At 46.3% G+C, this 13837-nt stretch overlaps 1 protein-coding gene across 3 annotated transcripts in view; it reads right to left on the bottom strand.

Moving 5' to 3' along the window:
* The window catches only part of ITPR1 (inositol 1,4,5-trisphosphate receptor type 1), a 324688-nt gene that overhangs the window by 53507 nt on the left and 257344 nt on the right, over positions 1-13837 (bottom strand). For all 3 annotated transcript variants that reach the window (XM_032411831.1, XM_032411829.1, XM_032411830.1), the window contains 6 exons: positions 11827-12027; positions 10161-10271; positions 8424-8519; positions 5724-5846; positions 4541-4645; positions 1566-1758 (listed from right to left, as the gene is read on the bottom strand). In XM_032411831.1, the coding sequence (XP_032267722.1) occupies positions 1566-1758; positions 4541-4645; positions 5724-5846; positions 8424-8519; positions 10161-10271; positions 11827-12027 (829 nt within the window). The remainder of the gene's footprint in view (positions 1-1565; positions 1759-4540; positions 4646-5723; positions 5847-8423; positions 8520-10160; positions 10272-11826; positions 12028-13837) is intronic.

Here is a 13837-nt window from a genome sequence, read left to right as displayed (position 1 = left end):
GTCCACAGTAGGCCACAAGGACACACTGTATCGGCTAGAAGTGCACCCTAAATCCTCCGTGATCCCTACCAACGAGGACATGCAAGCTGTTCTGCTAAAGGCCTCTGAGCCCCTCTCTCTGTCAGACACCTGGCTGGGTGAGGAATGGGTTTTGGCTCCAGAAACATTTTCTTTTCATGATTTTATTTTTAAGTAATCTCTACACTCAACATGGGGCTTGAACTCATGACCCCGAGATCAAGAGTCATAAGCTCTAGCTATTGAAGCAGCCAGGTGCCCCCCAGGAAACATCTTCTGTTTTAAAAATTTTATTTATTTATTTGTCAGAGAGAGAGAGAAAGAGAGTGAGCGAGCACAAGCAAGGAGAGCAGCAGGCAGAGGGAGAAGCAGGCTCTCTGCTGAGTAGGGAGCCCGACGTGGGACTCCATCCCAGTACTCCAGGATCATGACCTGAGCCGTAGGCAGACACTTAACTGACTGAGCCACCCAGGTATCCCGAAAACATCAATGTTTTAAAGTGCTGGATGACGAGGTAGCCCTTAGAGATGAGCAAGAATGTTGTAGGGTGGGGGTGTGGTAAGAACAGGGGCCCCTGGCCAATGTGCACGTACAACCCTCTTTGCCACCAGCCAAACCCAGGGGTGCAGGGAGGTAGGGAGAAAAGTGGTGAGGTGGAAGAAGGGTGCAGTGAAGAACGCTGGTCTGTTCTGCCTCGGGTTGGTGGGAGGAAGGAAGAGGACAGAAGCTCCCAGAAAGTGATCTCTAACACAGCTTCCCCTCCCGCCGCCCTGCCCTGCAGAAAGAGCCCAAAAGATCACAACTGTAGCTGGAATCTGGGGTTTCAAAGAAAAAACCTGGCTCCTGACTAACAGACAGAAATAAAGCACGATCCTTTCTATGTTGGTCACAACAGTTGATAAGGAGTGTACTGTCAGTACTGAAGGATCCCATTAAAATCCTAATGAAAACCAGGAGCTGAGAAGCCCTCTGGGATAGCCCTATAAAAGTGTTTTAGACGAGTCATTTCAACCCGACTGGCCAGGTATCGCAACGGGACTCGCTGGTGAGCAACGATGCGTCTTATGTGGCAAATGATTCCACTGCCTATAAAATGATACTAGAGTCTAAAAACTGAGCTACCCTATATAAAAGGGAGAGACTGGTGTCTTCAGAGCAGGTGAGCTAGTAAATGAGCAGTCAAGCTGGCTCAATTTCCTGCTCAAGTGCACCATCCTGTGAGCTCAAAGCCTGGTCTTTTCTCCCTTCCTTTTATTTCCTACATCAAGATACCAAAGAAGGACATTCTGAAAGTCTTGCATAGCCAATCCAATCCAATCAGATGGGGCATGAAGGAAGACTTTTCTGGGGAAGTGCCTCCCTGAGGCTAAAGCCCGTTTCTCAGCTACAAAGGTGTCTAGATCTGCCCGGTGCTCAGAGGTAGAAAGTGCCATAAATTAGGCTAGCTCTGCTCCTGCTTGGAGACACGCCCTTCACCATCCAGCCCAGGCTCGTGAAAGCCCAGGATGGCATGGCCCTGCCATCCCGTGGGCGCATCGCTGACCCACCTCTCAGTTTCTTCTGCCAGTTCATTTCATTGAAGAGGTCCTCGGACCGCAGGAAGAAGTCATTGATCTTGCTGCCTTGCTCATCCCTCTCTGTAGTGTAGTATATTCGCAGTTTCGACTCCTTGGTTAGGAATTCACATATGCTGGGCACAGGGAACACAATCTGTTCCATGGTTCGGTCTAATCTGACAATCTAGGGTGAGAAAATGGAGGAGCTTAAACAGTCATTTTCAAAAACCTTTCACTAAGAATCTTTGCTAAGGTCATGGGCTTGGTGTTCACGACGGCGTATAATACAAACCTGTTCTTGCGTCTTCTCAGATCTTATAACCCCCAGACTGGGCCATGTCTCTTGCATTTATATAAAAAACAGTTTGGGCAAGTCTCTAAGAGTTGGTTGTTTTGTTTTGTTTTAACCTGAGACCCATTAATTTTACTGTGACTAACTTTTGTCTCAACAATTTAAACTGTGTTTTGTGTACATATCCAGATGAGGGGGCTAGGACTGTCCAACAGAACTTTCTGTAGTGAAGGAATGGTTCCGTATCTGAGCATCTACCCCACATGGCTAGTGCAACTGACCCCCTGAATATTTAATTTTAATTTAAACAGCCCTATGTGGCTAATGACTATCATACTGGATGGTGCAGCACCAGACTGTGGGACAGACCTCACCTAAACTTCTGATAGCAAAATTAGTTGTTGTTGTTTTTTCCTAAATAGGAACTTTAAAAAGAGACCTGTGGTTTATCCAGTTGCATTGTCCTCCTATCTCTTACTTGTCATGGCATCTAAAGCATACAGTGTGTGAACTGGTCCGGCCATTTAACACTGGTGTTGTGCTCAGTGCTCTTTGAAGCAGCTCTGTTGGGCCCCAGAGTGGACACCTCACAGGTTTTCTCCGTGTTCTTTCTAGAGTGGCTCAATCTCCAGAGAGGAGGCAGTCTGGTGAGGATTGTTCAGGTTCTAGGACACTGTACTTAGTCACCATCCTGGGGGGGGTAGGGATTTCAAAAGGGGTGCAGGTCACAGTACAATGGGGGCATGACCTCTCTTTATCCTTCCTCCCCAGAGGCTGGAAAAGTCAGGTGAGGCTCAGGGCCTACGCCCTCTTCAAGAAGATCTAGTTCTCACACTCTCAACACTTTTGTTCCCTGACACAGCAAGAAAGGTGACTCCGGTCAAGTTGTAGTGGGAAGCTCTCTCAGATGTGTGACAGGTTCCCATAGCCCTACGTCTATAAATTCTGGGAGACGTGGTCTTTAGACCAGTGGTTCCCAAATCTAGCTGGAGATCAGGTTACAGGAAGCTTCACTGTCATACTGATTCTGGTCCTTCAGTCAACCTCATCTAACTGGAATTGTGGTGGGGGGGTTGGTGACAGGAGCCCGCACATGAACCAGCTCCCCCCAAGTGACACTGCTGCTCAGACAGGCTCAGGGACCAACTCCGCAGTCTCCTGCTGGCAAGAGCCTGCCTGCTTTGCACAGTCAGGTGGGCCCTGGATCTCCCTAAGCTGAAGAGATATGATGTGAGACGTGTTTCTGGAATCTAGAGGGAAAGGGAGGCTTCCTGGCAAGAACTGAGTCCCAGACTCCAGGGCTAGACAGCCTAACTCCCGAGAGCCAAAGGCACTCTGTAGGAAGCGGCAGGGAGTAACCGGGTGTTCTCTGGCTTTGCACAGGTAACTCCCTCAGGAAAGTGGAAGAAATGGGTGGTTAGCCAAGGGCAGGATTTGAGAGCTAGGAACAGCATGCCCGGCCATGTCTCTCCATCATTCAGTATCTGTCCACACCTCCTTTTCATGATACTTACAACTGGGAGTCAGGAGGTCACATTCCAATCCTTCCCCACCTCTAACAGGCTGGGTAACCTTGTTCATACCTCTTAACCTGAGCAAGCTTCAGTCTTCTCTCCAGTGGATGAAGGAGCTCTGACATTCTATGTTGCAAACACCTAAAGCTTGTCTTTGAAGGGCCCCATAGGACAGAGCTGGCCCTGCCATCAAGCTTCGCATCATTAACAATAAATCAAGGGTATTTTCCCACATGCACTGCCTTGGTCAACTCATCAGTAAGGTGATGAATTTTATTAAGACAGCCCGGACACACTTGAGACATCAGGTAAGAATATATTCCTAAAAAGTCTCTATCCTGAACATTTCATATGGCCCAAAGGAGTCTGTTAGCCCTTCAAAATCTTTGTTCCGACATTATATTGAATTTGTGCACTTCTTCCTTAGCTAAACAAGGCACACCACCATCCCTCACTGCCCAGAGCCTGGAGACAGAAGTCTGTGTTCAACGCAGGTAACAAAATGCACCCAGGGGCTCTGGGGTCAGCCAGCCCTGCGTTACACACAATCCCAGCTCTGGCCCTGCTAGCTGGGCTAATGACACACCCTCTCTGAGTCTTCTCTCAGCATCTCCCCATCTGCTCACAGAGGATGAATAAAGTATGCTGTGTGTATGTGTGTTTAATGCAGATCTGACGGCACCACTCCTGTGTAAGCCTCTCCCAAGGTTCCACACGGCTCTCCCGGTAAATCTGGACTTCTTGCAAGGATGGCAGATGGGATTCTGTAGGACCCGGGGCTGCCTGTGCTGCCCTCCCTGCTGCTCACTGAATTCCAGCTCCTTACCCTCACCTAGCATCTCCTTCCTCAGGGTCTCCACTTGTCACTCCCCATGTCTGCAAAGTTCTTCCCTCTAGGATCTGCCTGTTTCATTCCGAATTTTCCGAGGTCTGTGCTTGGACGTCATTCTTCAGAACAGGCCTCTGTGACCTCCAGTCTCCAGCAGGTGCCTCTGCTAGACTTTCTTAGAACACCTTCTACTTGTCCCCATGGCCTTGTCAGGATTCATAAGCAACATGCTGTTGCTCAGACGAATGACTGTGTGCCTGCCCCAGCACAGGGCAGAACCCTCTGTAGGCCCTCACCACAGGCCGGCGCCCTGAGTTCCCCCTGCTTTTACCTCTATCTGGGCCGTGTGCTTGGCATAAAACTCCAGAGCTTCATCCCCATCCACTTGGCCTCCGGGTTTCAGCATGGTCTGAAGTTCTTTGTTATGCCGAGCCAACTAGAACACAAATATAGAAAACATGGGAGTCACTGTCTCTTTGCGACAGGCACGTACATATGTGCTCCTTTCCAGCCTGGGGTATAAAGAATGCATCCTAACCAGCGGCAAGCTGAAGGGCAAAGGTGGCAGGAGGCTCGCTGCATTCCATCAAGGTGTGCTCTGCTCAAGCAGCTATTTTGGGAGCTTGGCAGAACAGCCTGGAAAGCTCAGGCCCACGTGAGGTCCATCTTTCCCCCGATTTCTTTAGCCAGGCGGGAGGGAGATGGGGTTTTCTGTACAGCCACATGGAGTCTCCATTCAGAATGTTCCCAAACCCTCTCAGTGGCTAAACACGGGCAATGGAAGAGATGAAGGGCAGGAGCCTGTTTTCTATTCCTCCGCCAGCACGCTGTAGCAGGGCATACCAACCTCCTGCCCAGTACCGTCGCTGCTTTATCCCTAATTCCTGCACCTCAGCGAGGTGAAAGGGACAGGAAGCACAAGCCTGCAGCAGAGTTACAAGCTGCCCACACACATCAGCAAGCTCAAGGCACATCAACCTCCAGAAAAAGAAAGTATCTTCAAAAGCCCAGCCACTTGGGAAAAGAATTATGAAACAGGGCATTTTGGTGCCAAGGTAGGAAGTATTACTACACCCCCCGAAAAGCAAACAAAAAGAAGTCATAATGATAAGTTAGTTCCCCAAGATTTCTAAATGTGATAGGCAAGGCAGCTGAGGTTTATTTCTTCAGATTGTTAAGACAGACTCATCAATATTTATGAAGAGCCTAAGACTCCTTTCAACTGTCTCCAAACACAGCCATAAACCATCAAAGTGTCAAGGCTCAGTACGAAGGCTTTTAAGCAACGTGGGGATTTCCAAGGACATGACGCTACCATGGGAAAACGGAAGAGTCCTGGAACTCAGCACACTGGGTCAGGCTGCCACGAGTACCTGGGAGCCACATTATCGTGAATACACACAGCCCGAGGTTAAAACCTTAAAGGAAAAGCAAGTTTAAGCACACATTCGCCTTGAAATTCTGGCGCTGAAGGCCAGCAACATCCGGCGCCAGGACCTAGGGAGAGGTCATACCTGATGAGCCAAGATGTAGATGTTGTGCCCCACGTTCCTGGGGGAGGCGGCTCCGTCCTCGCCATTTTCTCCATCCTCAAATTCCACCTCACCTTGCATGTAGGCTTTCTTGATCACTTCCACCTGCAAGAACGGTCAAGCAAATACAGCTCCTGTTTCAAGGAAGACCCGCCTGGGACTGGCATCTCCAGTCTCCCCTCCTGGGGCAGACGGCGCCCAGGAAGCTCAGCATTCTTTCCTGTCAGGTTATGGACCCAGCCTCAGAATTCTTCTCAACACTGCTATAGGCAGTCCCTACCAATCAGCTTCCACCAGCATGAGAAATGAAACCCATTTGCTGTAAGCCGGACCAAGAGCTATTCTTTCCCCTTAGGAGGGGACAATGGTTATAAAAGTTCCTGGAAACAATAAAATAGGAAAATGTAGACTAGAAGCCAGACTTTTCCTCTCTCTACATTTCCTCCCGCCATCTCTCCCCAACCCCCAACCTTTGCCATCTCAGGAAAAACTAGTAAGAATTCCACTAGCCTTTACGAAGAGCTAGTCAAACTATTATCTCTGATTCCACATTTTCCCCGTCCACATTTCTCCGTCCCTACTCCATGTAAAAATAACACCATTAACAATTAACATCTACTGAGGTCTTCCTTTGTGCCAAGCACTGTGTAAGTATTTTAACCTTTTTTTTATTTGGGGAAATTTAATGCTCATAAACATTTTATGAAGTGTCAAAGATCATCATTTATTATGGATAAGGAAACAGACTCAGAGAAGTAAAGGGGCATTCCTAAAATGATACAGCTAGTGAGCTGAGATTTGATCTCGAATCTGCTACCAGAGGACCCATGCATGTTGATTTTTTTCACGCTGCAAGCACATTTCCTAGAGCATTTCTGTACCTGTCTTACTGTTCCCACCTACCTCGGTGCCCTACTCAGGGCCTGGGGGCTGGGTCTGCTCATTTCTCAATCTTTGCCCGGTGCCCAGCACAATGCCTTGGACAAAGTCGGGCCTGGCCAATGTTTATCACATGAACAAATCACTCGAGATTTAATCATTCAAAGAATAAGAACAAACCCTAAGTTGAAGGGAAAACCCTAAGTTGAAGGGAAAATTAATCATTTTCTTTGATGATTCAGAAGGCATCTCAGCCTCCTGCGTTGCCACAAGGCTATTCCTCGGAGTTATTTTTCATTATCCCAGAGCAAGCATGCAGAGGGCCACACATTTCTGTGCTGACATCGGGTCTGGCCCTGAAAGTAATTTTGGAGAAAAGATCCTCGGGATTTTTGATCTCTGAGCTGGATTTCCTGTTAGTTCTGATACCAAACTGAATAGACGACATGTTGCATGGGCTGTGGGGGCCAGAATATACACGTATGTGCACATGCATATGCACGCACATATGTGCAGATGTGTCCTAGACATGAGTGCTTCTCTTCTATGTGGATTCTTAGAACCATGTTTGTTCCAGGAAGCCTCTGACTCTTCCCGTGAGCTGGGAATGCTGTTCTCCAACCACAAGGGGGCCACCCAGAAGCCTGTGGTGCCCATGGCCCTGGGTGCTGACATTAACCCCCCTCCCCCCACCAAGATGGGGGCATATTGTTGGTCCATGGGTCCATGAGAGTTGGAATGGGGTCTCTGTGAAGTCATTCTGTTCCTACTCACGAGGGACACCTCGAGCCCCCCTCCCCCAGTTACATAAGCTATGATGTAAACTCAGAGAGGGAGTCCATCTCAGGCTGAGAACTCACTCCTGACCTGAGAGATCAAAGAGCTGGGCTCACTGTTAACTTTATTTCAAGGAATACATGAAGGGACTTTAGCCTGGCCCCCAGCGCACACAGGTCACCAGGCGACAGAAAAGTTTTAGTGCCCTCATTTAGTGCTGTCAGTTACAGTTTATTTGTGTGGGGAAAAGTCCCAACAGAGTTCTGTCCTCAGCTCCTTTCACTATCTCTGAGAGCTGCCTGTCTCACAGGTTGCAGCACTAACCTCCACCCTGGAAGTCACAGCCCATTGTGAATATCACTCTGCAAAAATAAACAAGATTTGTGTTTTCTTTGAAAAAAAAAACAAAAAAACAAAATCCAAGACATTGGCACCCAAGAAACACTCTGTCACCCTGACTATTGGCCCCTGGAAGAGATGGGCATTCTTTAGCTCTGGACGCAGACAGAGCATGAAGAGCTGCAGTGAATGAGGAAGGGGGAGGAAGGAGCTACAGTTCACGGAGGGCGCTGTGCTAGGGGCCTGATGCCAACTGTCTGGTCTCATCTCCAAAGCCACCCTCTGGCCTACAGGATATTATCATCTTCCTTTTAGGGATGAGGAAACTGTGGCTCAGAGCGGTCAAGTGCCCACCCAAGGTGACGGGGCCGAAAGGGAGAGCTGTGGACTTGAACTCCAGGCTGCCAGGCCCCCAGCCCACTCGCTGCCCCAGCTCCCAGGAGGGGAAATGAGAGGTGAGGGCGGCTGCCGTCTGTGGCTGTGCCTCGGGGAGAGGGCAGACCCCACTTACTCGCAACACTACCTCATTTCTCCAGCCTGGTCAGGGGCCTGAGTCCGATGTTCTCTTTAGAGTGCTGATTCTTTGGCATCTTTAAGAAAACTCAAGGCAGCAGGTTCCCTCTCTGCCACAAACCCTGCTCTGACTGTGCTTCGTGTCACGGCCAGGGGATCAGCCACCCAACTCACCAGTTCCTTCGGCCTCATGTTATAAAGGATCCTCTCTGCGTTCTCGCTGTCGTGCCTGCTCTCCATGATGGCCAGCAGCAACTTGGAAGCGTTGTTCTAATTGGGACAAACAAAGGGAGGAGACAGTGAAGAGGAGCAGCCTGGGGTGGCTGGCCTGAATGCGTGTGCCCAGCTGAGGCAAGTGCTGCAGCCTGGCCGAACAGACAGACATCTCACCCCGCGGGAGAACCACGGTTCTAGCACAGCAAAACCCACCTGCACGCGACAGAACAGGCCACTGCAGACCCCAACTGTAACTGCAGATTCTGCTTTGAGTCTCAGAGGAACATGTTTGTTTGGGCATAGCTTCTCCCTAATGTTACTTGACACAAGTCCTAGTGGAAATTGGGAATTTAAACATGGGTGTTTATGGGTGTGTTGGCACCCTCATGATGCCAGTAGTCGGGGAAGAACCTGCTATATGGACCCATGATGCCTTCAGGGCAGGTGTGGCTTTAAACCTTGTTATTCAGGCTTGCAGGGCAGAGAAGATAGGCAATTAAGGTAATTCCTCTCTTTCTTAAAATATTACTATCAGCTCTCATAACCCCTAATATTATAATGAGAGTACAGCTGACACCAGTTAACAAAGGTGACCCAAAGGAGCACCGTATGCGTGCCAAACCCTAATTTCCCATTTCATTCATGTGCCCACACCCTGCACTTCTTGGCTTGTCTTCATTTTAGGTCCTGGGCCTAGGATAACCTGTATGCTTCTTTGTGTATAGGACTGGAAAGTTCTTGCTATTTTTCATAAGAGGGGGGAAGTATTTTTTTCCTTCCCAAGTATGGGTCACAGCAATTCAATCAGGATTCTGTGCCATCAAATAGTGGCCTTTCAGAGCACACAAATTTCTATCATAATCCACAGATTACTGGATTAGTTGAAAAAGTCACTGGAAGGCTGATCAGTAGCACATAAAATTCTGTTCATTTCAGGCTCTCATCATATACATTCTGATAAATGGGAGCTGGGCACATGAGCTTGAATTAATGTTCAAGTCAATTCTACAACACAACTTGTCAAAGGAGTTAAAAATAGCACACCCATGAAAAAATCCATTTAAGTCATACCCCCAAATCAACTATCAATTTGGACTCTCCATTCTAAATACTAAAGGAAAAATAAAAATAATTGTGCAATTCCTGTGGGCTTCTGTGTTAACACCTTCTCTAATGACCTTTTTTTCCCATGACACTGTTTATGCAATAAACATAGATTAGCTTTTCAGCTAAACCCTGCGGTTCTAGGCAATTCTGTGACAATGACAAAGTGCTCACTGCTGTGTATGGGTGTGAGAGAGAGGACGGATCTCAACATGCCCCGACATGGGAACAGTTAAAAAGGAAATGTGCTCAGTGAGGCTAACACAGTCTGAAATACTTTGGACACCCAAGAGGTCTTTGGACTTTTAAAGAATCTTTGGAACTCCTAAATACAAATGAGGGTTTTCTTTTGGGGGGGTATGCTTAAGAAATCAACATCAGAAGTGGCATCATGTCCTAAGACCCTTATTTGGAGGGGAAGACTGAAGTTTTGCATTTTAGTCAGAACTTACAACATAGATCATTCATTTAGTCTAAAAGAGCTGCCGTATTTAGTTTCATAACATTGACCGTATCACGTGCAGAAGCAAAACACAAAAGTGACTATTTTCACATGCTACTGTCTGTCTTTTGCTTTCAATTCCTACTTGCCTTCAGTTCTAATACAAGGTCCATCCTCTTCTTTCCCAAAGGATTGATGTCATTAAGGATCAGGGCTGTGATGATGTCAATGCCATTGGATTCATGGGTGGCTATGCAGTTCTGAGGAAACACACACACACACACACACACACACACACAGAGACATTTACACAAATGCTGGTCATAAATCTGATGTTAAAAGCCAACAGGCTGAACTGCTATTTCAACACAATGCTTGCCACTCCCAGTAATGTCTCTAGGGGAGAGCTGCAAATTTTCCGTGAGAAAGTGGTAAAAAATAAAAGACAGATGAAAATCGCTAGTTTCAGAATTAACAGTAAACAGCAGGAAAGTCCCCATGCACTGTAACTGATAAATTGGTCATGTCTAATCCAAATAGTGCAGTAAAGTTGGCTTTTGTTCTTAAGGGAAAATACGGTGTGTGACTGATTCTGAGTTCTGAGACCTGTTTTCCCCTTTAAAGATGTGTTCCATTCTCTCTACATCACTTGGTTTTCGTATTGCATACTTTTGCTTAAGGCTTAAGCCTGGAAAGCAAGTTTCCTGTTTAATTCACACAATACCAAAATTAATCATCTTCCCCCAGGTAAGGTCCCCACTTGCAGCAGAATCCACTCCAGTATGTGCCTTTTAACAGACCTCTTTGGCAGAAAAGTAAACTTGAGGTTATAAGGAAATTCGCTTAGATGTTAGATAAAGCCTTTTCCCCCAAGCCTGTTGTAATTTTTTTGTTCCTTTTCACTTTAACTTTGACTACACCATCTGTCTTATCAGTGAACCAAGGGAGGAAAGTGGATCCAACACATGCTAACCTCATATTTATAGCCAACTATGACCAGGTGTTTGATACACAATGAATTGTCCCTTTTGTCAGCCATTCTTCTCCCGAGTGAAGGTCGTGGCCTTGCTCCCCAAGTAACACAGCATACCACACCTTCCCTGTCAAGTGAGTTTAGAACTGGCAATTTCAGTGGTAGTCTACCCCCTTCAGCCAGGATAGAGCCAAAATTCGAGTTCAAAATCATAATCATCCTAGTATCAATGCAAAAACTCACAAAGTCTGCAATACGCCACGGATAAGCAATGAACGTTCTACTTAAGAAATGGTTGGGTTACCCTCTAAAAATCTACTTCTTGAGAGGCCAACGTCAAGACTAATGGGCCTTTCTTTTCTCTGAATGTCTGTGGTGTTAAAATCTCAACTGAACATTTCCTCATGTTGTTCAAGCTGTCTTGTGGGTAGCAAGGTTTCTCTAACTAGGTTTAAACCTTTCCCCGTTAAGTAGCCACTGTTTGAGTCTTTCCTAGCATTTAAAATTGAGCCCCATCTTCTGGTCTTCACTGAACTCCAACTTTATTATCTACCCCTAATCAAGTTAGTCAAATTTGGACATTTAAACCAAATCAAGCCAAGACATGCCATGCCACGCATGGAAACCAAGGACAAGCCCGCCTATGCCTATGATTAGGTCAAGTCCTGAAGCATGATAAAGTGCCATAGCTTCTTGACTGCTGGAGAAAAGACCTCTAGTTCTAGTGACTTCCTAGGCCAACAGGCACATGTTTTGTGACTTCTGAACTAGTTCCTGTCAACAGCATTTCCCAAATGATGAACTTCTTTTTTTTCCCTACCCACAAATAAAAATGGAAGTACCTGGTTCTCATGGCATGGTCCTTGACAGTATTCAGTCAGACTTTCCAGGGTTTGGTTGATGAGGGCTACATTCTTTTCATTTATATAGAGCCCGAGAAGACCAAGACCTCCAGTAGTGCTTCCACAAATACAGTCCAGGAACTGCAGCGTCTCACACACCAAATTGTAGTTGGTCTTGTTATTTTGGCAACGAAGGAAGTTCTACAATTGGGCAGTGCCCAGAATGGAGGAGCAAAGTCAGAGAGAAGAGGGAAAAGGTCATTCATACTGCCATTTTGCTGGGGTCTAATTGGTTGATGCCCTGAATTGATTAGCAATTATGCAGAAAGATGGAGCACTGGAGAGAAGAGTCAGCCCCCATGATGGTCAACTGTGGACTTGGTCTATGGCAATGGCCACCAAACACTGTAGCCTGTTCTCCAAGGTGCTTTTCTATGTGAGGCTGTGGAGGAGGGCTCCTCTTTGACAGACGCCTAAAGCCTTTTTGAGTTCCCCTCTCTCTTTTTCCCACTCCAGCCCATGCCCCTCCCACCAGGTATTGGGTTCAGAAGCATTTGACATTTCAAAGGGCAACGTTTATGTTTAAAAGATGATGGTGTGGTCTGGATGCTGAATGCCTGGAGCCTAGTACTGGGGATGGCTCATCGCAAAATAAGGTGTTTACAGGCTGACTTAAGCCCACTGCCAAGGCAGAAACCTGGGTTCTTTTCTGGCCATTTCCATTAATTATTAAAGGAAGGGGCAAGAATGAGTAAACGTTCGTGTGCTTGTATGCATGTGCTTAAATTTATGTTCTCCAGCTAAACCTATAATGTTAACAAGAGACAGAAGGGTAGGTACTTCCTCAACAAAATCAAGCAAACCACATTCAACCACCTCACAAAGCAGAGTCTATTTTGATGAAGAGGAGATTTTTTTCAGAGACTCTTCTTAAAATCTCTTCTTAAAAAGAAACAAAAATTAACTGCGAAAATTTTTTGAAGCAGTTATAAAAGTTACATATTTATCACAGAAGACAGTACTATAAAAAGACATGAGCAAAATATAAAATAAATGTAACCTTTGACATGGTAATTCCACTTCTATACGATACTGACTTCTATTCACAAAGTATATATTGGATGTTCATTTTAGCACTGTTTGTAACAATGAAGAACTGGAAACAACCTAAATGTCCATCAAGTGGGGAGTAAATATAGTATACCAACATCATTTAATATTACAATTTAGAAACACTAAGGTAGGTCCATATGTGCCAAAATGGAAAGATCTTTAGGGTATACTGTTAAAAGTTAAAAAAAACAAAAAGGCAAATAACGGATTAGTAATGTATACACTAGTCTCATCCAAATACACAGAAGAATGACTGGAAAGCTACCAGCCAACCAGTTAGTTGTCCAAACCAACAATAGTCCTCTCTGGGTAGAGAGGTAGGGATGGGGAGAGGAATAATTCTTTTTAACTAACTTATCTTCATTTGGACTGTTATAGAAAGAATCTATTCAAGTATTCCTTATATAATTAAAGTATTTATAAATGTACAGATTAAAAACTGGTAACAAAGTTTAATGGTGGACTCATCAACTAACCATTTCCCTCTACTCTCCTAACTTAACTTTAGTTCCTTATGCTCAAGTCTTTGTAACTAGTCTAAAAATTGAACAATCACTCGGGTCAGGGAGGGGGGTGGAGGAAGGACGGATGATTTGGGACCATGCGGGCTTTCATAAGATGATTGTTTTCCTAAGGGCCATGGGAAGCCATGGTAGTCTTTCATAGCCATTCTTCGATTCAGTTCCTCAGGGAAGACGCTACCTATTTGAGGGCCAAGCTGAGCCCCTCATCATGTAGAGAGGGAGGGAGAAGTCTTCAGGAAGAGGATAGGAGACGGCCTGGCTGTCCAAGGCTGAAATTCATAGCATGGCTCTCCAGGCCATTTGCCTCTCAAACTTATGTGCTACAGCTCCCACCATGCCCTTCCCCGCTCAGTGACATCACTGCTCCCGCCATG

This window comes from Phoca vitulina, unplaced genomic scaffold (assembly GCF_004348235.1).
Source record: "Phoca vitulina isolate PV1807 unplaced genomic scaffold, GSC_HSeal_1.0 scaffold13, whole genome shotgun sequence".
NCBI lineage: Eukaryota > Metazoa > Chordata > Mammalia > Carnivora > Phocidae > Phoca > Phoca vitulina.
The sequence above is the reverse complement of the archived record's forward strand: the minus strand, read 5'-3'. Positions and strand labels throughout refer to the sequence as shown.